A 22,771-nucleotide genomic window follows, 5' to 3' on the forward strand; every position below is an offset into this window, starting at 1 on the left:
GAACAAATCAACCACTGTGGAATTATGAGGATATGACTGCCAAAGTATGGTGGGTGCGTAGCGCCGAGCAACTCACAATATTATTGCGGCACGTATTACGTGTCTTTAGAGACTCCTTGCCCCACGCGTTAGTCAGCCAGAGATGGGCGCAAACGGCGCTGCAATTAGGCCTCTCCTGCTCGTCCAGACACTACGCAGGGAGATCGTTACAAGTTTTTCGAGCGCTGCGTGTTCCCATAACGTCTAGGATGCTGTCTGATATCTTGTCTAGGCTGGTGGAGACAGTAGCCGAGCAAGGCGAAGACATGCAGGTACCGATAGTTTTCTTGTTGATATATTTGCTTTTATTTAAAACAATGCAGTCGATAATAATTATAAAAGGAATTTCAAGTTGATTGGCATCCCGTATTTTTTATATGATTATATTATTATTATTATTATTTTTATCAGGGATATGTAACGGAGTTGTTGCTAACGTTGGAAGCAGCTGTCGATTCGCTCGAGTCCGACTTTAGACCGCTGGATTTCATGAAAGAAATCTTCAAATCGACGCCTAATTTGAACAACAAGGATCCCGTGTCGGGAATTGTAATCGGGGGGAAGCGCAGTCCAGGAGGCGGAAATGGATATCCAGCTGGGCCACACATGTTCTCTCATTTGAATCAAGGCGGACATACGAGAAGCACTAGCTACTCGGTTAGTTACTGTATGAAGAGGTCCAGCGGTGGGAATTCCGCGACTAACGATATAAAAGGTCACTATTATAATCAACACTTCTTGTAATACTCAATACAAGCTTTTTGTCTGTATACAAATTAAATTTCAATTTTAATTCACCAATTTTTAAAATAAACATTTTTGTTCGCAGAACTGGAGAACAGAACTGGCGGTAACAAGTATCCTAACTCGAATCTGTCCAGATCAAGATCAGCGCAGTCCTTGAAATTACTGGGTGACTCCGCCACGCAGGACGATAAGATGACAATACTAGCGCAACTGTTCTGGCTATCTGTATCCTTGCTGGAATCGGATTACGAGCACGAGTTTCTTCTGGCACTGCGGCTACTCAGTCGCGTGCTCCACAGGCTACCGCTGGATCGACCAGACGCCCGGGACAAGGTTGAGAAATTGCAACAGCAATTGCGGTGGTCCTCGTTTCCTGGTGTCCACGCGCTACTATTGAAAGGATGCACCAGTCCGAATACATACGAACCAGTTGTTACGCTGCTGTCTCAATTTACGCCTCTGCTAGATCTGCCAGTGGTCGACCCCACGCAAAGCCTCGCATTTCCGATGAATGTTGTATCCTTGCTGCCTTATATGCTGTTGAATTATGAAGACGCCAACGAACTCTGCATCAGAAGCGCCGAAAACATTGCGCAAGTAAGTCGCTTTTTATATATTTACTTTTTTCTACGTTAACAAATAAAAAGCATTACATGCAATTGCCAATTTACGTTTTGCGCTTATTCATTGGCGTCTTTTTTCAAATTTCTCTTGCAGGTAAGCGCAGAAAAGGGGAAAAAATTGGAGAACCTTGGTACAGTCATGACATTGTACAGTCGGCGTACTTTCAGCAAGGAAAGCTTCCAGTGGACTAAATGCGTAGTGAAATATCTTTACGATTCCTACGCTCATCTTAGTTTCAACATGCTTGCTTTCCTCGTGGAAGTACTGGAGAAAGGTCCAAGCAATGTAGCGTTGCCGGTACTCAGTATTATACATTGCATGTTGCATTACGTGGATCTGGCGTCTCCAGCTGCGCAACCGATCAATACCGAACTGTTGAGAGTGATCTCTAAATACGTCGAGGTAAAGTATCCAAGTATTTAATTAATTTCATAATCAAACATTATAATTCGATGATCACAGGAGTATGTATGTGCAATTGACTATAATTTTGTTTATCTAATAAACAAGCTGTTTCAGGGCACTCAATGGAAAGAAGCGTTGAAAATTTTAAAGCTTGTAGTAACAAGGTCGTCGACACTCGTTGCGCCGCCAACCTCGATGCACGGTTCATCCTGGGATTCTTCGTTATCATCACCGCATCCTAGCTTCACCGACACGGAGATATTTACCAAGAAAGAACTACCGGGTAAATTGACATCTCCGTGAATGAATTAATTAATGCGTATTTATTTTCCCTGGATGTATATTATCTTTTATGTTTTCTTTCTTTGCAACGCGGCATGCATGCATGGCACGGATTATTTATCGCACAACACAACAGGTTGCGATAAGAATAACAATAGTGATAGATAATCTTTCCCTAAAATAAAATTATTTTTCTAAGTTCAACATACTTCAGATTATATTATGTTATCTTAAATATGTACACGCATTTATGCTCCCACGATTATTTGGATTTTAAGATATGTATCTGGAAGCTTTTTCAGCTAAAATATTTTATAAAATGTAGTAAACATTGTGTTTTATTATTGTCATGTAGAAACATAGATACACACAATTTTAATTAATCATGTCTTTTAATATTTGTAATACTTTTGACTGTTTTATTTTTATGAATAGGAAGAACAATGGACTTCACGTTTGATCTGTCTCAAACACCAGTGATCGGTAGACGTTGGCTGATACGTCAAGGTACTGAAGAAAAATCGATTGGTTCTCCACACTGTTCATTATCTCTATCGCCGGCGGATAGTAGCGCAATTGCCGGATGGAAGAGACCATGGATGTCGCAGGTATAGTTATTAAATTGATAAAACTTATGTGTGGAATGTTTAATGTAATATCGTGTATAAATTATGCATTTATGATGTAAAATCAATTTTTTTTTCAATAGGGCCGAGTCAGGGAATGCTTGGTAAATCTCTTGACGACATGTGGACAAAGAGTCGGTTTACCGAAGAGCCCATCGGTACGTTTTTCAATTATTAATTCGAGTAGTGTAAACATATCCTTATCCTATGGTTTATCCTATGCGAATAATATAGTTACGTATATTTATATACAATTATACATTATTTTATTATAAATTATATCTTAAAATATTTATATTTTGTAAATTTCTTTCTTAAGAGATAAATTTACATAAATATAGATATTTTAAAGCGTTATCTAAAATAATGTAATTGTGTAATATATACATATGTATGTATGTATATATAATTAGTAAACATCTGGTCACATCGGAACATGCTGTAGCATGCTTCACAGCGGAAGGCGGGCACGTTTTTCGAGCATTTTTAATTTATTACAACTTTAGAAAATAAAATCTAAACGACTAATGATCATCTGACATTTTTGGGGCCTGGAGTCACCGCCTGAAGTGTTGATATATAATTAAGAATCATCCTGTACATCTTACAAAAATCAACTGATTCATTATGTACCCCTTTTTAGGATGAGCACATTAGTTCAATGACATTGTATAGCAAGGTAAAGGGTTAATTATAAATGCAATCTGCACACCCGCTGTAATTCGCATTAACGCAAGTACTTGTAATTAATTGCAATGTTCTGTGAGTCGTATTTCCACGCTTCAGTCAGCTTTATAAAAGTATTTTCACTCGCACATTGTTGCAGGTGTAATAAAACGTTTGTACAAGATGTTATAAAGCGGTAGTAGTATAATTTTACAGCACAGCTATCTGAAATCTATTATCTTTCCACGCTTTGTCGTCTATTGTATTATATATGAAATTATCTATATAAATGTATAATAGGAAATATTTTTACGTATTTTTTCCGGTTGTAGGATACATAGATTCTGTAATTTTTTGATGTGAAACAATCATTGTTTTTTATTAATATGTACATAATTATATGCAGGCGACTCCATTACATTATTGCATTAATTTCTTGAAAACTTGGTAATAGAGCATTATATTGTTATTTATCTTTCAGCATTTACAAATTTGACACGTTATTAGAGTTTGATTTATAATATTAAAGTTATTATTCTTTAATATTAATATAATTACAATTAATTTATTAGATTCTGAAGGAAATTGCGATAGCTCCAGAGCACTCTGTATATATAATTAGTAATTGTATAATACATGTATGCACAATTGAATATTTTAAGCAAATTCACATAGTCAGTCGGAATTAAGACATATTGAAGGCAATTCCCAATCGAGGGATTTAAGAAGCAGCGAAATATAAGTGGATTCCATAATATTGAGTACTATTTAGTGTCATTGTAATTTTTGTCTATCCAAAAAAATACGAGATGCCGTAGTTATTGACTTTATATTCATGAATTTGTCACTTATGTATATTTGCTTCTAATCCCTCACAAATTTCTTTGCGTTTACATATATATTTTTTTTACTTTATTAATCACGTTTTTTTAAATTCAGGTCATATTCAGTCAAAGTTCGGACTTGATGGAAAGACAGTCATCCATGGCTTCTTCCACGGAAGAGGTTTCCGGCGCGAATAACGATTTGAGCGGAGGATCCAGACGAGACGACGAGCAGTTCGGCGTATTTAAGGACTTCGATTTCCTTGAATATGAGAGCGAAAGCGTCGAGGTAAGCCCACGATGTTTTGCCTTCTAAATAGAGAATGCTAATTCCATTTTTTTTTCTGTTAAAACTTTATAGGGTGAGAGTACGGACAACTTTAACTGGGGAGTTCGACGTCGTCCTCTTAGCGAGGGAGAGGAACGAGAACCCAGTTTGCGACAGTTCGAGGAAAGTTTAAGTGAGAAAACGCCGTCATCCAGCAAACACACGACGCGGGTAAATATGTGAAAAATTAAAAATTAGTTTTACCACACGTAATTTTATATTTTTTGCCGTTTTTAAAATACTTGTATTAATAAAATTTGGAATGTACGCAGCGCGGTGTCGCCGAAGAATCATCGGACGACGAGGCAGGATCAGAATCACCCTTGGACGAAGTACCAGGTGGATCCGGAACGGGGCAGGAGGCGAACAGCATCCCAGGAATGTTCCCGCCGTCTTCTCTCTCGTTGATACCTAGTCGCACGCGTCACGACTCATCCACAAGGTCTGACACATCGTAAGTTTCTGTATAAAAACCTCTGGAAACGCGTATATTAATCGTTTCATTTCGGATCTTTCGCCTATAGCGGTTCGAGTGCGGGAGATCTCGGAGATGTGACGCCCTGCAACGCGTCACCCAACCTATCCGCGTTGATGCCCTTCCGACAGGTCGTACGAGACGATGCCGAAGAGATCTGGAGGCAGCAAATTCAAAGTCTCATTACTCAAGCTCCGTACAATACTTTGAGCTTCTTCCAATTGCTGAGCAAGATCTTGAGGGTAAATATTGCTTTAAAAAATATATATAATTTATTTTATTAAAAAATAAATCCTGTTGAATTTTACAAAAGATCAATGGATTGTCACTTTTCCTAATGAAATTGTTGTGTTTCATAGGATGTGAGCAGTAAATCTGTTGGTCTCACACGCGAGGCAAGTGCTTTGCTTTGTAATGGCAGCTCGGCTTCAGCTCACTTGGGTTGCCATTTATCTGCTCATGCTGAGCTACTTAGTTCGAAAGCCGAACCGCCTCTGGTGTGGTTCTCGGTAGCCATATTCGCGAATCAGCGGCTAAACGAGACGTTGCGCTTTGGAATGCTGGAGATACAGGAACATCTAGAAACATTTCTCGATAGGAAAGATCATGCTACGGAAGTAAGTTTTGTCGAGATACTCGACAACGACTGTTTGAGATAAGACGCTATAATATTTGTTTTCCTTTCAGTGCTTGGAGGCAGCTAAAGCAACCGTTAAGCTTCAGGCGTTAGGCGGGAGTCACACCACGGAAGCGGGCGTTGAGGAGATGCTGTTGGACCTAGGCAGAGCGCTGTACAAACTGCACTTCCAGCTACTTTTGTTGATCGAAGCGTCGAACAAAATGCTAGGGGCGCTAATGAACACCGCTAGAAACGTACAGATTCCTTTGCAAGATCTATCTATTGAGATCGCGAATATGAAGATAGCATTAAGCAGAGCGCTCGAAGAAAGCACCGAGAGCGAACGAGGGACACCGACTCCGACACCCAGTCCTAGTCCTCTTCCGGGTTCTGGAGCCGTGGAAGAAGTCGCCAGAATCGCCGAACTTCTAAGAAATGCACGATGGTGTCCAGCGCTCGAAGCCGTGAGACTGCACAGGGCACAATGGCCCGGAGACCCCTTTCACGATGACGACGACGTAACAACTGCCGTCAATATGTACTGCAAATACATAGGTCAAGAGAGATCGGGTGAGTTTAATAGATAATCAATAATACTTAAATACAGTTACACATCATCTCAATCTTTTTTATTGGCTGTACGATGTCACTATCGTTAATTCTTGGAATATTTGTGTGATTTACACTTTTAAACATAGCAATAGATGAAATATATATTGACATATATTTTGCATATCAATTTCAGACATATTCGTGGTAACAAGGAAGGATGAAGAGATGTCAGAAATATTTGGCAGACTGATGGAAAGTCTGTTCGAAGTACTGGCGGCCGTGACAGGATTGGAACCGCCTACAAAGGCCGCGCGCAATCAGCATGACTCTAATCACTCGAAAAACGATTGTTAATATAAGCTTTAATCACATATAGTATTACGAATCGTTCTCGTATAGATTAAGTCGGCACATATATACAAATTTAATTGTCGTACATACGTATGTAGATGTCTTGTATACGACGGTAGGTAAATGTATGTATATACATATATCACGAGAAAAAGTTCTTAGATCCGTCGTTCCGTTTTTTTTCTTTTTTATGCGAATAACGCAACGAATCGTTATCGATTGTAAATTTGGCGAAATAAATCATCGAAATCTTTCGAGGATGACGTTTTGAAATTCGCACGCAATCTTTTGTAGGATTAATCAGTATGTTTATGCGAAAGAGGCGATCGGTGTATAATGCACGGCCTGCGGAAGAGCATCAGATTGAATCTTGTCAAGATGTGACGCGTTTCGTGAGAAGATTCGTCGATTCCGCAGTTACCGCCGCAATAAAAATTGTCGATGTCATGGTTCGTTAAGCTTCTTATCTGCCAATTACGGTGTATTTGAATAATTCTCATACATTTTCGTACATATTGAAACGGTATCTCATATGTACATACATGTAACGATTATCTATATTGCTTGCTCGTAAATAATTACTTGTATCGATCGCTCTTAACTGTTAGGATCATCAGTCCTCGCTCAACTACACCGAATGGCCTACGTGTGGAAATATCAATGCGCGAAACGGCCTGCGATGTGTGAAAGAGGAGATGCTCAGATGGAACCAATTATCGGTACAATTGAAAAAAAAGATCGATCGCGCCAAGGGAAGGGAAATTGAAATGCGTGTTTTATCGATCTTCTGCAGGCTCTGAGAAGCTGGATGTTCCACGCAAAGTTTATCGGCCTTAACAGAGAGAGGACCACCGAGTTCTACATGTATCAAGTCCTGTGGAGCATACCGACACCGGCATATCCGGAGCCATATGTGACTGTCAGTGTGTTCTTCAGCATCGCGGCGAGTCGCGTGCAGCCGCCGCACTTTCCAGTCGACGTTAGTTTATGTATATTTTCAGCTCTTTCCCCTTGCTCTTTCTGTCTTCCTCTCTCTCTCTCTTTCCCTCTCTTTCCTGCGCGCACGTTGACAGCACATCGCTCGGCGTGAACGAGCAGATCTGGGTAGTATCGGGAATCACTTTTAGCATGCCTTATCATAGTTCGAATGACAATATAAATATTTAAAATATGAAAGTATACCGTACTATATATATATCATTACATTTACACGAACTTGGATTCGAAGTCTAGGATACTAGCCAGATTTTACATATAGATAGCCTCGCGTGTCAAATTAAAGATTTTAAATTAAACACGTTTCCGTAAACGCGAAAAACTTTTTTGATAGGTCACGTATGTATTCGAGGGACAGCAGTTTGTGCATCGGTTGGACGTAGTCTTTAAACCGAAGTGGCTTTATGACATTCTCGACATGAAGACTATGCTGTTCAAAACCTTCGTGCTTTAAAATTATCTCTCGCTATTCTTCTGTGAAAAAAAGCTACATTTTCTCCCTCAAAATTGTAGAATCGTAAAACAATTTTTACTTATGATTAATTGAATTAAAAGTAATCAGAATTTACATGTGAATTTATACATGTGGCAATGAAAATGCGATAACATCTCAAACATATATCCGTGTGTATCGAAACGCAAGCACGATTTTGCCACATCGCACCGTGGAACGGCTGCAACTTTTCAAGGCAGATTTTTAAACGCCCGCACCGTGCAGAATGTCGTAAAAGTAAGAGTGTCGGATTTCCGCGAATCGGGCACGCGCCGGCCGCAATCTGGTCCAGCACCGGACGCCGTTTCATTTCGTTCGGTTAAACAATACGAGCAGGTGATACCCCGGCTCCGTAAGAGAGTACGCACCGCGCGCTCTGCCATTCCCAATCGTACATTTACGACCTTTGCATTAAATCATTAACGCCAATTGTTACAGCATCGACAGCATTTCCTTGTCTACAGCTGTAGAAACGAAAGACTGAATGTAAAAGTAGAAAATTTACTGAATCGATTTATTGGCAATATAATTTCTTAATAAAAATTTTAAAATAAATATATTTGTTTCCTGTTACATGTATCATTTAGTCGCTTCAATTTATAAAATAATTATAGAAATTCGAATTTACATAAAAAATTCCTTGAGAAAATATTGTATATTATACATATAAAAATACTCTCTTCCCTTCTTTATATATAGATTATAATATTTCCATTTATAGACAATTCCTTCACGATCTGTTAGCATCGAACCAAGATATTATAGGTATCAATATAAGTGGTTTGGTTTCATTTATCCTCTCCCACGAAGTTGATGCACGTAGCCCCGACCACAAAAAGAATCTACGATCCCGCGGAGGACACCGAGGAGGTGTGAGCCCCGCGTTGGTCCCCGGGCCCGATCCCGACATTTCTTTTACGCATTCTCAGCTTTGGATAATAAGACCGACGAACAGATAAAACAATTCGAAAACCAGAGATTCTCGCTTGCGCATCACATGCGGGCCGGACGACACCGGGAGGTCTCTCGGTGTCTCAGCAGGAGCCAGAAGAGACAGCAGACCACGTGTCGGGCACGTCGAAATCCGGACACGTGATTGCGTTTTTAACAATATTGATTTAATTTCTCTTCTTACGCATCCAGAGAAATTCCAGAGAAAAAATTCTGGTATTATACGTGTCTTTCGATATCCTGAAAGCTTTTGGTGTGGTGTATGTAAGACCGTGGGTATGTCATAGCTAGATTTAATTGTTTTTTTTTTTTTTTAATTTAGCGACTAATATATGTAATGATATGTGTAATGAAAGATCGCGCTATAGCTGTTGGAGGTATTCGACTAAAGTTTAACGAATTCCTTGACTGACGCGATCATCCTCATTTCCTTCCGTCGAGGATCCATTCTCCAAAGACGCCGGGAAAAAGACCGATCGCTCGTCGTTTCACAAACAATCAATCCGAGTTATGTGGGTCAAAAGCGCGTGATATCAGTTTACGACCGCCGACCGCGGTGGTAACAACCACCGCCTATTTATACTGCGCCGGGGCTTTTTGTCAGTCGCGGGGTGGTTCTTGTCCTAAACATCACATCCGCCGAAATGGTGTGCCTCCTACGCTGACCGAGAAAAGGAGGATCGCGGAGGGACCGCGAGAGGCAGCGGTAGCGGAGACGAAGCGCGAGGGAAGCCACGACAGGAACCACCGCCTCGCTTTCTTCGGCTTCAAACATCCGCTGCACCAGCCGCCACCAGATCTCCCGTTTACCCCCTGCCGCCTCGGTTCGCGCGCTCAAAGGAACGTGGTTCGTGCACGCGTTCATTTCCCCCTTTTCACGTCGGAAGCGAAAGGATGCGTCTCGGATGCGTTTCTACCCGCGGTTCTCTCTTTCTGACGCTTTTCAAAGTCTTCGCTCCGTTTCCGGTTCTTCTCGCTGACGTCTTCTACTCTGCGGGTTGCACACAGTCAGGAACTTAATTAATATACATTAATATAATAAAATTAAAAAATATAGAACTAATAAAAACGTATATAGATATTTATTATGTGTATACTTGTATGTATATTTACCATTTTAATTTATAGAAGAAGGAAACATTGAAATTCGGCACTCAATGCCTCAACGCAACTTCTTCACGACACGCAAGACTTTTTTGATCGATCGTGACCGCGTGTCTCGAGGGGAGCGGGATCGCGAGATACATCTGGACCAGGACGATCGGACACGTCGGCCTTCTCCAAGACGAGAGAAGGGGGATGACCGGTGGACGCTGCGCGACACGCATTGTATACCGGACCCACGTGCACGCGCGAGGCAGCAGCTCGTCGAATTCACCAGCTGCCGATTCGCCGAGTCGACTCCTGGAAGCACGGGAGTCGATCTAAAATTAGCGGCTCCCGACATGGCACCCCCGCCTAGCCCTTACATGGCCACGTCACGGGCATACACTCGGCTACTTCGAAAGCGAGAGAGAGAGAGATAGGGAGTTGGAGAAAGAGAGGAGAGAAAAAGGGAAACAATAATAATCGCAGCCTGCCCGGCACGAGTTGATCACGCGCGAGATCTAGCAGCTGGGACTCGTCGACGTACGGCGCGATCGGACCTTGCTCCAGGAACGATCGGCGAAAGCTTACATTAGCGAAATTGAAAGAAAACTTTGCAAAGTGTAATGATAACAACGAAAAGGAAAAATTCTGTTTCTTTACAGAGGGAGATCTATAATTTCGTGCAAAAAATTTTCTTTAGCTCGCATCTGCATTTGATATCGCGATTAATTATAAAAAATTAAAACTATCCGACATTGATTCTTTAATTAACTTGAGTACGTAAAGCAGGCAAAATGCAAAACTGTATATATATAGATACATTTAATGTATCTAAAATAATTTTTTATTATATTTTATACACACGCTTATATATATATGATTTTGAACTATTCTCGTGATCTTTTCCAGTATAAAAAACTCGGCACGGAGTACTAGAATCCTTTTTTATCACTGCACGAGACAGGAAGTACCGCACGGGTTAATAATGATGAACCACATGGCTCCCGAATGAATGAACGACGTAATGAACAAAGTCATGTCATACTAAACGCGTTAATATGCTAAAAAGTTCTCAATCAAATACCGATTATCATCAAGCATGAGATAATATACTTAATCTTAATTCATTTTCATTAATTTCATGATTGAGGAATCAATTCTTGAAAATATCGTCTTTGATATCCATTTGAAATGTTTGATTTGTTTTAAAACAGTTTAAATACTACCCTCACTATCTTACATTATCATGAATAAATTAATACTGAGCGTTTAGATAAACGAGTACTGGTATACAGAGATACAGTATAGTACTCCTATACTCTCTCTTTATACGTATGAATAAATTATTCGTAAACTATCTCATTTTTCTCTTTTCATTCACATGTTTATAATATCTCGATATAAATAAAATAAACCAAATGTATGTATATACATGGAGATTGCAACAAACGCAATGTACTCAAATCCCTGCTTTAATCTGAACCATCTGAGCAATATCCAGAGGGTTCAAAGAGAGCTATGAGTCTCTCGCGCGCGGTTCGATTAATCGCGTTTCGCGGATCTTCATTCTAGTTCATTGTACCGGGCACATCTCGGTAGGTCGCCTAACACCGAAACGAGAGATCCTTTGCGGACTCCTCGTAGGAGGAACGAACCCCGTTCCGCAGTACATCTGCGTCGAGCGGATGCAGACTGCATTTTATGACCGCCCAATGCACAACCGATTCTTATTCGTGCACCCGCACTCACACCCTCCATGGTTCTCCGCCGAGCACGCGGTACAACGACTTCTATAATTAGATTTCCTTCCTCCTTTTGGTCTTAGACACCTTCGCGGCCGCGAGTGATCTCTTGACCTGCGAAAAGGAAAATTAAAAGGGAGATTAGGAGAATATTGAAATATTTCAGTTTTAAAATTAAAATTAATGTACACAATTCTATAACTAAATAGGATATGTTACATTATATTTCAATTAATTTCAATACTTAGTCTCTAAATTCAAAAGTTAATAGAGCCATCTTTTTATTAAAATTGTATATTTTTTTATATTGATTATATCATAAATTAATTGACGATTTATAAGTTTGGACGCAATGTTACGGCAGCTTGAAAGAACCACGCGCTCTGCGTGTCATAGGTTTCACTTCGGCTATTTCGAACAGGTTGCGCTCGTATCTATTTTTCGATCATTGGCATCGGCCGAATCCACGGATTCTTGCACGACGACAGGTAGACACGGACATAATATAAACGGCGATAGTTAAATTGAGTCGCGATACATAAGCGCGATCCGCACCATGCCAAGCGCTTGCTATCATCGTCGTTGTCTGTAGATATCGTTTGTAATCGTTGGTGATCGGCCAAAACTTCGCCTCTAAACTCGTTGCACCCGTACAAAATTGCGATATTTCGATTCAGGATTGAAGTGCCAGCCTGCTGGCATATCTTCTACTTAATTAGATTTTTTTAAAATAACGTTCTATGATGTGCGATCGTTCTATTTGCTACTTCTATGAAGGGCTGGCCACACCTGCGCAAGATGTTTTCAATTACGATGTCAGAAGCATAAAATTAGGCGAATGTGCCGCTTGCAATTTTATATAAGAGTTGCATAAATAACTTACAAAAAAATGTGTAACTAACTATATGTACGTATAACTACTTCCTTATCAAATTTGATAACGTAGAAGCCGGTGGAAATTCTATTATAAATTCATAAATTATTTCCGGAATAAATGTATCTTTTCTACATCTTGGCTCATTCTTGTTTTATCGTACAAATATACTTTTTTTTACAAGTACATCCTACCCTCGTTTTATCGTTAGTTAATGTTGCCTAATCGTTTTGTTTTTTGGTAGATGCGATCTGATTTATGACAATCGTCAAGCAAACGCAATTGTCCGGAAACCGACAATCGTCACGAGAGCTATGCTTCCTGTCACGTTGTGCTTTCGTCAATAGGCGAGAGATAAATTGGTGGGGCGCGATTCCGAAATTAGTATTTCTAGATCGTAGTAAAGGAATATCCTTGTGCAACGTCGGTACTTTTTACAAAGGCTTGCCAAACGCCGGATTAACGTCAATTGGTTAATTTAAACGCGTTAATTCAATTATATCGAAATTATTTTACATAATTATCTAATTGACGATTAAAAGACTTAACGTTCAAAGAAACTCAATAATTCGTAGATCTAGAATGACCTTCAAAATTTGGATATTAAAAATTTAATATTTTCTTAGAGAACTTCAAAAATCGTAAATGTTGCTTCGCACGTTGGATTAAGACAAAACGATTGGCTGCTTGACGAGTATTTTATATACCTTCTTGAATCTCTCCATTAAAAAAAAATCTATCGATTCTTATATGTTATGGCGCCTTGGCAGCTCGAATCCGTCCCTGATCCGCATGCAAATAGAAGCTAAACTTAGAGATGTCCGATTTCCCTCGTTACGACAGATCGCATTTTCGTCTTCATCGACCTTAATCATTCTTTTACTAGCTTCGATCGCTAAGTATGTCCCACGTGATGCGGTGCAGATATAATCATATAAACCCTATAATCATTCAAATATCATTTAATTTATTAAAAAACAATTCGTATTCTGCAAATGCGTGTAAGTCGAATATAAATGGTATGGGTCGAATTCTTAATTAATCAACATTAATTAATTTTGATTTAAATATAAAATAAGACAATTTTGATTAAATATCTGTGAAACTAGATTTACGCTGCTTCCAACATAAATCATTTGTGTAGACTTCATAATATGACATTGTCTAATTCGTAAATGGATTTCATGAGTTCCGGAAAACACGAGGCAAAGTAGCAAGGTACAAATCCAATACCTTCGGTCCTCAAAGTATTAAGATAACACGGCTTAACGGGCGCACCGACTCGCGGCTGGATTCTTCAATGGGCCACTAGAAAGAAGAGTTTCTGAATGGGCACGCACACGCATCCGAAACGTGCACGCACGTATACAGCGCGATATTCCCGTGGATCTTATAGCGGCGAGATATCAACGAACGAGATGCGCGTCCACCGGGTGTCTAATATTATACCGCTACACAAGGCACATCGTGACGCACGCGATGTTTATACGAATTATTTCAAACTCCTTTGCGTCAAGGCATATCTCGAAATTATGTCTGAAACAAAGTAATTAAGAAATACAGAATTAATTTTCCATTCTTGCCATAACGTCAGTACTCGTCAATTTTTGCACATTATTAACAATTCGTCAAATTATTCTTGTCGGTTGCACAATTGTGTGTGCTTCAGATATGCTAGTTTTGTTATTTGCATATGTCTTTTACCTAATCATGTTATTCATAACTACTCTGCTCTTCTTTGTGGATAGCCATGGAAGACAGAAGCCAGACTAATAATTTCCACCTAAATAACAGTGATATAAGTATTTTTCTTGATAAGCCTGATAAATCACAGTGCTTGAAGTCGCGAGTTGTTTTACACAGCACGAAAAATAGCGAAAGTTCGGGAAACGCCTCATCCGCCACAATAGACGATATATCGAGAATTTTACACGAAAATGATAACGTGTCTCAAAAGGACTGAGGAAAGAGCTTGAGGATGTAAAAAAAGAATGTGATAATTTAAAAAAAAAATTGGAAGCGTATTGTAAAAACGAAAAGACTGAGATAAAATCTATATTAAAAATATCCCTCATGGAGAAGGATTATACTCAAAAGCTCACCAAGGCAAAGAAAAAAATTAGGCAATTAGAAGATATCAAATTTCAATTAATACAATCAAATAGCAAGTATAAAGATTCCATTGAAGATCTTGAGATAAAAATGAATAAATTAAAGTGTGGACAAGAAAGTGGGGCAATGGAATATGAAGTGTATACGACACTACTAAAGCGGCAGCTCAGTTCCTTTATCGTATAGGTACGCTTCATACTCCGCTGTCTCATTTTCTTGTTCACATTTTAATTTATTCATTTTTATTTCATTTTCTTCAAAATCAAATAATCGCATCGGCAAACGCGCAGGGTCCAGACGGTAAGAAGAAGGGTCAGAAGAAGGCAAAGAAATCCAACAAATCTAAAGCGAATCAAAAGAAAAACAGCAAGAAATCAAATACTCCTCAGACTGGCAATGATCTTTCCGCAAAAATCTTTGCCGACTACGGAAATTTAAAAAAAGATGATTACTAATGGTACACCTTCTTTTATTTTTTCATAGTGGCAAAGATTTTTACGGAAAGATCATTGCCAGTCTGAGGAGTATTCGATTTCTTTCTGTTTTTCCTTTGATTCGCTTTAGATTTGTTGAATTTCTTCGCCTTCTTCTTACCGTCTGGACCCTGCGCGTTTGCCGCATCGTTATTTGAAGATATAGCAGATGTAAAAACCATGCGCACATTTGGTCGGATTTGAACTCGGATCCTCCGGCTCACTAGACCAGCGCACATCTCTCTGCGCCACGATCGCCACTAATAGCGTTTTCGATTTGCGACTCAAACCGACTCGGGTCGCATCATGTATACAGGACTCTAGCATCATTGACGTGGAATACATACATAGATATGTATGTATTCCACGTCCATTGATGCGACCCGAGTCGGGTCGAGTAGTGAATCGAAAACGCCATAATACATTAATATCTAATAATTATATAAAGAAAACATTTATTTCCTTGTTTATATCAAATTTGATAAAAAAGAGATTGCAATTGCATATTCGTATTTTCTAAATTTTAATTTAAAAAAACATTGTATATACAAAGAATTTTTACACTCTAAGGTTTATAAAAAGATTTGATTAAATCGTCCTGGCAACACGAACCACCGATTATTGCTGCTACCGATGTTTTGAGATCCCATATGGGCGTAAAGCCCCGAGATGATCGCGTGCGTGGGTCGCATACGTCTTGTACACGCACGCGTGTTAAAGGGAAGGCGGTGGAAAAGGGAATTCGAGCCCGGAGATGAGACGACGGAGAGAGAGAGAGAGAGAGAGAGATGGAGAGAACGGGCGCGTGTCGGTCGCGTGCCTATTGCCACCGGTGACTCGGTTGTATATCTGCGACCCTCTCCGGGGTCCCTTTAACCGCCCCTCTCGCCGTTTTTCCAGCGATGCGGATCTGACAAGGAGATGTTCTCAGACAATAGCGTTTCCGCCGGCGATGAAGATCAACTGTCGACACATGTATCGAATAAAATCATGGGGAGATTTAATAGGTCGATGAGAGTCTTCTTCATCGTCATGATAAATGACAGAGACGTTTGATGTAAGATAGAGAAGAAATTGAATTTAAGATACGAGGAGATAAATTCGAGAGACTGATCGGTTCTTTTTAATCAAAATACAACTACTATGAAAATTTATGTTTTCTAATACATGTACACGTACCAATAATTTGTTAAACTGATGACGATACTTGCTCAAATTTGTCACTGTATCGTTTGAGACCATGACCTTAGTCGTTCACCGTCTAGTTCACTTCCTTTTCCTGCCACCACGCTCCATAAAGACCGCCTGGGCAATAGTGATGAAAGAAAGAGAATAAAGACGCTGGTATGCGAATGCACAGCCTTGACAGCAGAAGCAGCTTCATCCTTACTCTTCTAACTCTGGAAAATGATATTTTGCAGAATTAAAAAAGTGTTTCCTATAAGATCTCTTTAGCGAGTCGTCTCTTGTTAGTTGCGCGAAAATCACGAGTTTCCGATATTACAAGCGAGAACTGACTATAGTCACTGATTCGGATTTAGAAAGAATATGATCCAGATATCGTCAAGAAAAAGAGATCGCCAGCAATCTACGCATGATAGAGTGGTGACTACAAAGCTAATTATTCCGAAATGTCGGGAATGTTGATGACTTCCGTTCATGAATCAGTGGCATACTTTACAGTGATATCAGTGACTAATCACTGATTCAGATTTAGAGAGTTAATATTCAGATATCCGTACTACGTCAAAAGCGATTTTTTGCGATATTGCCTATCTTTAATATAAAGTTTTATTGCATTTTGTTTCCTAATTTACCTTACCAAGATACCTGTATCCTTTCTTTAAATTAAAAGGTATTCTATAATTAAAAGAACTTCTAAAGAACGAATCTTGTACGAATTAGATTCTTCTGATCGTCTATTGATCCACGCGATCCTGGGACAAAAGAGGCTGCAGAAAAGTGGAGTATTATTCATAAATTATTTTTGCCAGAATTAATTGCGATCAGGTCAGACCGCGGTACACTACGAGACGAGTCCCGTCTTCGCAGGTGGCAAGTAGGCATGCAAAACCGAAAGCGGAGGGCGCATGCATACGAGCACGTGCTCGCATTTTGCGAGAGGCAAATCTTTTCAGAAACGACGCGGCGGCGGCGGCGACGTTGGCTATCAGCTGGCGGTATTTCTTCCTTTTCTCTCCGATCTTCGCAAGACCGAGAGGGAGAGGCGAGTCAGAAAAAAAACGCCAAAGAGAACGAAAATGAGCGTCGCCACCCCTTCTCCGTTGCGCGCACCCGCATCCTGTGGCAGCTTTCGTAAAAACCGTCGGCCCTGTCGGTTTCCATTCAAAAGCGCGAGTCACGGGGGCTCATTTACGAGTTTCACGACGAAACCCTACACTGGCCGGAGAACGAGGCGTCTGCGATTTCGATCGAAGCGTCAGGAACAGAGCTTAGAGATGAATAGATAAATAGACACCCATAAAAAGGAAGGGTGCAATCGTGTCTTGAAAAGAGATCTCGCCTTTGAATTACGTCAAAGTATTGTAATCTATCTCTGAAAATCATACAAAATAAAGGGATTTTATTTAAACATATAAAAATAATAATATATAAATTTAAAATAATCAATTTGTCTTTAATATTATACTAAACTATGATACGGAAATAAGAATAATAATTATAAGAATAACAATAATTATGTTAATCATTTGATATAAAATAAATGATCACAACAAATAAAACAACGTAATATCACGTGATAAAAGAACTCATTACTTTCAACGTGGTATAAATATATTGCATGACAACCAGAGCGCGTAGAATTTTATTGAGCAATATCAAATGACCATTTGGGCAGCTTCCCTTCGAAGGGGAGCACTCCAGCAATGCCGAGACGAAGGCGAAGGGCAAGTAGCTGAATTCGTACCGATGGCGGTGTAAGAATAGCAACACGATCGAAGAGAGGGGGGATGAAACAGGCGGCTGATCGCTGTCTCCGGAAGGAACTGTCTCCCTTTATCCTCGAGGACATTCCTCCGAACACGAGCCAACGTGTCTTACGGTGCTCTCCCCTAAGGGGAGGCGCTTCCACGGATGTCTCCACCCAGCGTTAACCTCTTGCACCCAGAACTAAATTAAGAGTCGTTCCGGTCGACGTTTTTTGCCACCGGCACTCCTCGAACCTTTTTTCCCTCCAAACCCCGCTCAATCCATCGAAAGTATCAACCCGTTATATTTCTTCGCCATGTCTAAATATTTCAGACCCATATTCCCAAGATATTTGTCTATTACAGCTTTCACTAATATATACACTTAATTAACATTTTCATCCTTATTCTTTCAATTACCAATATAAATTGTTTAGGATTGCGGTACCCCTATATAATTAAATCTTTATACATTTTCGTTCACAGAGTTGCCTGATTATATTAAGTATTACTCACATTGTTTGCGTTTTCAATAAACATGTAAGTCTTTCTGCGTTCATCACATATGAAACTTGATTTAAGGCAAAATCAAATCATCTATCTGACTACCACGGCGCCTTGTCTTCACCTTTCACTCACGTGCCTAAAAACAGCAACAATGCGGTGGAATATAATCGAGACGCGTGTGCAACGCCTATTCCCGCATAATATGATTCACGTACCCGTGAATAGAGAATAGTCATTAAGCCGCGCCGCCCGGTGTCATTGCACCCTAGAGATCCTAGAGGACGCATAGGGGAGGCGAAGGAAAGCGCAGACGGAAAAGTTGGAAGTACACGTAAACGGCTGAAAATCTGACGTCTTGGCGCCCGGCCAGATCTTCGCCTCGGCTTATCTTCGGCCTCGTCTTCATCCCTCATCCTCCGGTGGGCGCTCCTCCGCGGAAGACGGCTCACGGACTTTTATTCCGCTTTCCCGCCGTGCCGCCGCCGTGCCGACGCGACGCACCGTTTCGCGGAAGCGCGCGTCCTCATCATCGTATTGCTATTCTCGGAATCCGGACAGTTTAATAGGTTCATCCGATTGGCGAATTTCTAGACGCACGAGTGTGTTTAGCTCTGAAAATTCTTTCTGATTATTATTTCGTGATGTCTGTGCTGCCGTAAATGTTTGTGATCGTGCAGAACTTTTTCACCAGCCATCTGGTGCCAACATTTAATTTTTAGTAATCTCGCTGCAATTCTATTTGGTATAAATTTATTAAATTTTAAACCACAAATAAAGTTGTAAGATCTGCATTTATATTAAAGATATTTTTCAAGTTAGGACAAGTTTGTAACAACTTTACGAAACTTCGAAACGATTTGTCACAAAACTGCATCAAGATTATAATATTTTATAGAAATATTACATTGTTCCGAAGAATTTTAACTCGACTTTATCATGATATGTATAATAACAAAAAGTTGGAATTATCATTTCTCTGGTATACAAATATAATAAAAAGTAATGTATACAGTATACAATAAAAAATATATATATTATATATAATAAAAATGTATAGTAAAAGGTTTGGAATTATTGCAAGTGTTACACTATAATTTTCACTTATTACAATTCATCTCATTTCTCTACGAATATAATCAAAGATTCTTTCAAAGTTGAAGAATTCACTCAACTTTGCTCATCACCGAGAAGCGCAAATTTGGCGAACGTCTATCTTTGCGAAACAAACGAGTTAGAGAAAAAACTCGCCAACGGACGAATCTCGTCGCGAGATTCTAGATTCCAATCTCCACGGCTTACCTTGTCGCGCCTCGAGGATGGCCGTGGAATAGAAGAGAGGTGGTTTACCCGAAGACCACGACAGCTGCATCGAGCCAGCGGGGCCTGAAAATAGCACGACAACCCCATGCCGAGGCCGCCAGAGAGGAGCGGCGAAGTCGAAGTCCTCTCTCCTTCTCTCTTCTCGCGCTCGCCTTCGTGCATACTCCGGCGGCCGCTAGGAAAGCCGCCGGTCTACGAGCCTTTTAAATAGCGTTCGCGTGCTTTTCCCTTTTTTCCGGCACGCGGAAAGTACTTGCTGCCGCCGCGCCGGTACGAGGAAAAGAGGGTGGCGTGCGGAAGGTCGCTGATTTATAGGAGGAACCGTGCGTATCCGGATACTTTACGGGACGACACGCGATACAGTCACGCTTTCTCGTCCTAAACGATCTCGCCGCCCCCGTGGATCACTCCTAATGACTCGGTATCCTCGACGCAAAAACTATATCCGCCCCCGTACTTATCCATCTTTCTCAGGCGAGAAATTACCTAAAATTGGAAATTCCCCTCTTACAAACTTGTCCCGATTTAGTAAACTTATACATATATCATTCAATGTAATTTATCACCATGCAGTCATTCCGAAGACCGTCAGCGAAACTGTTCAGATCTCGTCGACATTCCTTGGTGCAATCGATCCTTTCGAATAAATTTCGTTTCTTCGCCTCACCGAGTATTCTTTCAGTAGAACCGCACGTGACCGCGGTCGCGATTTATCCGTCAAGATCTCCTTCCTCGCATATCGTTTTCGTCGACGTCGCGTATTTCCTCCTCCTCCGCATCTGGGAGCGCTCCAAGAGCGCCGAAAATACGCGATTCGCGCTAGTGGGCGGACGGAATACCTTTGGGCACCTGTAGGATGCGCCGCCGGATAAAGCGCGTAGAAAGCCACGAGGTGCCTAGCACTATTGGTGCCGGTTACGTTAATGGATGATCTGCAGTCGAATTGCGTCAGTGGTTGAGGATGCTCTTGCTCGCTCGCTCGATGCGCTCGGAACTCGTGACTTTATTTTTGGCCGTTCGACGACGATACCGTCGTCGACGATTTGCGATACCGCCGCCGAGACACCTGTTCCGCGACTCCCATCTAGAGATTTCTTGCAATCACACGTTTTATCCGAAAGCTCACAAATATTTCGCCTTCGCGTAGACAGTCGATATACGGAATGCTTCAACTTCTCTTCTTTTCTGTCCTGAAAAATTTCAAACACTTTTTTTAGCATGAAGAAATGACGCGGGATAGAATAAATATATCGAACAGCGGTAAATAGTCGACTGTGAATCATACATTTTCACTGAATCGCGAATATTCTTGAAAAACGAGTATATAAGCTTCGTCATTTAACTTATAAATAGATTAATAAAATTTTAAATGGAGATTTTATACGTTTCTCAAGTCTCACAAATTAGACTAAATGTATAAAAAAGAATTGATCTCTCTTTTGATTAATAAAATAAATTAAAATTAAATAACGAAATAATTATCTGTCTGAATATAAATCAATAATATTTTTAAATAGTCTCTTATTTTAGAATAAAGTTTGACAAAATTTATATTATATAATTTATAATATTTCTGATTCATTCGTCGTATAAAGTATTCAATGTTTGATACCGTTTAACAATTGCTAGTAAAAATAATAATTAACTTTTTAAACCGAGAAGAAATCAGTATCACAAAACTGTTGATGAAAAGCAATGTCCAGGCAATTCCTCGTGTCCTCTAATTTGTATATTTCATAGATAAGCTCGAATAAGCCTCAGGAAGATTGGAACTTGATCTCTTTTTTTTTTCTCTAATCGCCTTAGACACGCGTTTCGCGCAAAGAGCAAGATACTATGCAGGCAGCGGGGCTTTTTGGTCGACGATTGAATGAATGCCACGCGAGTTAGTCAGCATCGCGGTGCTAAATTCGGCGGACGCCTGGCGTCGCGCCAGAAGAACCACCCAGCGCACCAACCTGTGCTTCTACCCTGTAACTGTTGAAATGGCGCCGTTATCATATCTGCTCGCCTTCGTTCTTTGTTTAAATAACACTCTAGATAGATGAGCAGTGCTGGTTTCATCAAATTTGTTGAATATATGACTGAAGATTCACACACTGCAACAAATATATATATCTCAATCAAAATTAGAAATTCCATTATTATAAGAATTTACAAATTAAAAACTAAAAATGCATTCCATTAAAATGTTGTATGTAAAAAGAGTAGCTTAAGATTTTAATGCGTATAATCCTAATTTTAACATTTAATGCGTACAAATCATTGTACTTTAATTTAAAGATCTTTTAGACACATAAATAAAACAAATCCATGTGCTATACTAAAATATGCTACAATTACCTATTTCTCGTATTATCTTTTTTACTTATTTCTTTTATCGATAAATTTATATAAAGAATCACCATGCAATTATAATATCGTAGTGTACCGCACAATTAATTTCGTCAATTTGCATTTGAATCAATGATTGCTCCAATTGGTAGAATCTAATAATGGGCGATAATGAGACGGGACAACTTGTCGAGAGAAGATAAGGGTAGTTAGCAACCACCCTGCGTGAGCCGTGTGGGGCCGGCTGTGTTCCTCCCGCGCGGTCTTTCATCCGCCCCCTCCTCCGCGGGTCGTACGCACTCGCCACGCGTGTCGCACATTGCCGACACACCAACGGGACCACCACATGCGCAGGAGGGAACCGGGCGGGCACGCTTCTGAGGCGCGTGCAGCTGAAGAAGAAGAAGAAGAA

At 40.2% G+C, this 22,771-nt stretch overlaps 2 protein-coding genes and 1 long non-coding RNA gene across 11 annotated transcripts in view; 2 read left to right on the forward strand and 1 right to left on the reverse strand.

Moving 5' to 3' along the window:
* The window catches only part of Fry (Protein furry), a 33,063-nt gene extending 26,265 nt beyond the window's left edge, over window positions 1–6,798 (forward strand). For 2 of the 9 annotated variants that reach the window (XM_071779482.1, XM_071779488.1), the window contains 15 exons: window positions 2–311; window positions 451–754; window positions 869–1,383; window positions 1,504–1,812; window positions 1,921–2,098; window positions 2,533–2,705; window positions 2,807–2,881; window positions 3,367–3,402; window positions 4,329–4,502; window positions 4,575–4,712; window positions 4,814–4,995; window positions 5,066–5,258; window positions 5,376–5,633; window positions 5,704–6,205; window positions 6,381–6,798. In XM_071779482.1, the coding sequence (XP_071635583.1) occupies window positions 2–311; window positions 451–754; window positions 869–1,383; window positions 1,504–1,812; window positions 1,921–2,098; window positions 2,533–2,705; window positions 2,807–2,881; window positions 3,367–3,402; window positions 4,329–4,502; window positions 4,575–4,712; window positions 4,814–4,995; window positions 5,066–5,258; window positions 5,376–5,633; window positions 5,704–6,205; window positions 6,381–6,541 (3,508 nt within the window). In that variant the 3' untranslated portion in view covers window positions 6,542–6,798. Of the gene's footprint in view, window position 1; window positions 312–450; window positions 755–868; window positions 1,384–1,503; window positions 1,813–1,920; window positions 2,099–2,233; window positions 2,466–2,532; window positions 2,706–2,806; window positions 2,882–3,366; window positions 3,403–4,328; window positions 4,503–4,574; window positions 4,713–4,813; window positions 4,996–5,065; window positions 5,259–5,375; window positions 5,634–5,703; window positions 6,206–6,380 lie in introns of those variants that run through there. The other 7 variants (XM_071779484.1, XM_071779490.1, XM_071779487.1 and 4 more) reach the window with 5 other exon arrangements.
* Window positions 6,799–6,840: 42 nt separating this feature from the next.
* On the forward strand, window positions 6,841–7,988 carry LOC139813488 (A-kinase anchor protein 14). Its single transcript, XM_071779001.1, has 4 exons — window positions 6,841–6,987; window positions 7,147–7,257; window positions 7,332–7,517; window positions 7,869–7,988. The coding sequence occupies exons 1-4, from the start codon at window positions 6,844–6,846 to the stop codon at window positions 7,986–7,988; spliced, it is 561 nt and encodes a 186-aa protein (XP_071635102.1). The 5' UTR covers window positions 6,841–6,843.
* Window positions 7,989–10,855: 2,867 nt separating this feature from the next.
* Window positions 10,856–22,174, reverse strand: LOC139813780 (uncharacterized). Its single transcript, XR_011732234.1, has 7 exons — window positions 21,984–22,174; window positions 20,592–21,215; window positions 20,005–20,511; window positions 18,921–19,316; window positions 18,715–18,841; window positions 13,391–14,219; window positions 10,856–11,923 (listed from the first exon to the last, which is right to left on the reverse strand). It is a non-coding gene; the product is annotated as an uncharacterized lncRNA (long non-coding RNA).
* Between the last annotated feature and the right edge of the window lie 597 nt (window positions 22,175–22,771).

Source organism: Temnothorax longispinosus, chromosome 5 (genome assembly GCF_030848805.1).
Source record: "Temnothorax longispinosus isolate EJ_2023e chromosome 5, Tlon_JGU_v1, whole genome shotgun sequence".
In the NCBI taxonomy this organism is placed as follows: domain Eukaryota; kingdom Metazoa; phylum Arthropoda; class Insecta; order Hymenoptera; family Formicidae; genus Temnothorax; species Temnothorax longispinosus.

Excerpts from the sequence above, each read along its gene's own strand:
- LOC139813488 (XM_071779001.1), top strand. The coding sequence starts at position 6,844 with ATGTTTATGCGAAAGAGGCGATCGGTGTATAATGCACGGCCTGCGGAA. Across the intron at positions 6,988-7,146 it reads TAAAAATTGTCGATGTCATG|GATCATCAGTCCTCGCTCAA; the intron begins GTTCGTTAAGCT and ends CTTAACTGTTAG. Across the intron at positions 7,518-7,868 it reads CGCCGCACTTTCCAGTCGAC|GTCACGTATGTATTCGAGGG; the intron begins GTTAGTTTATGT and ends CTTTTTTGATAG.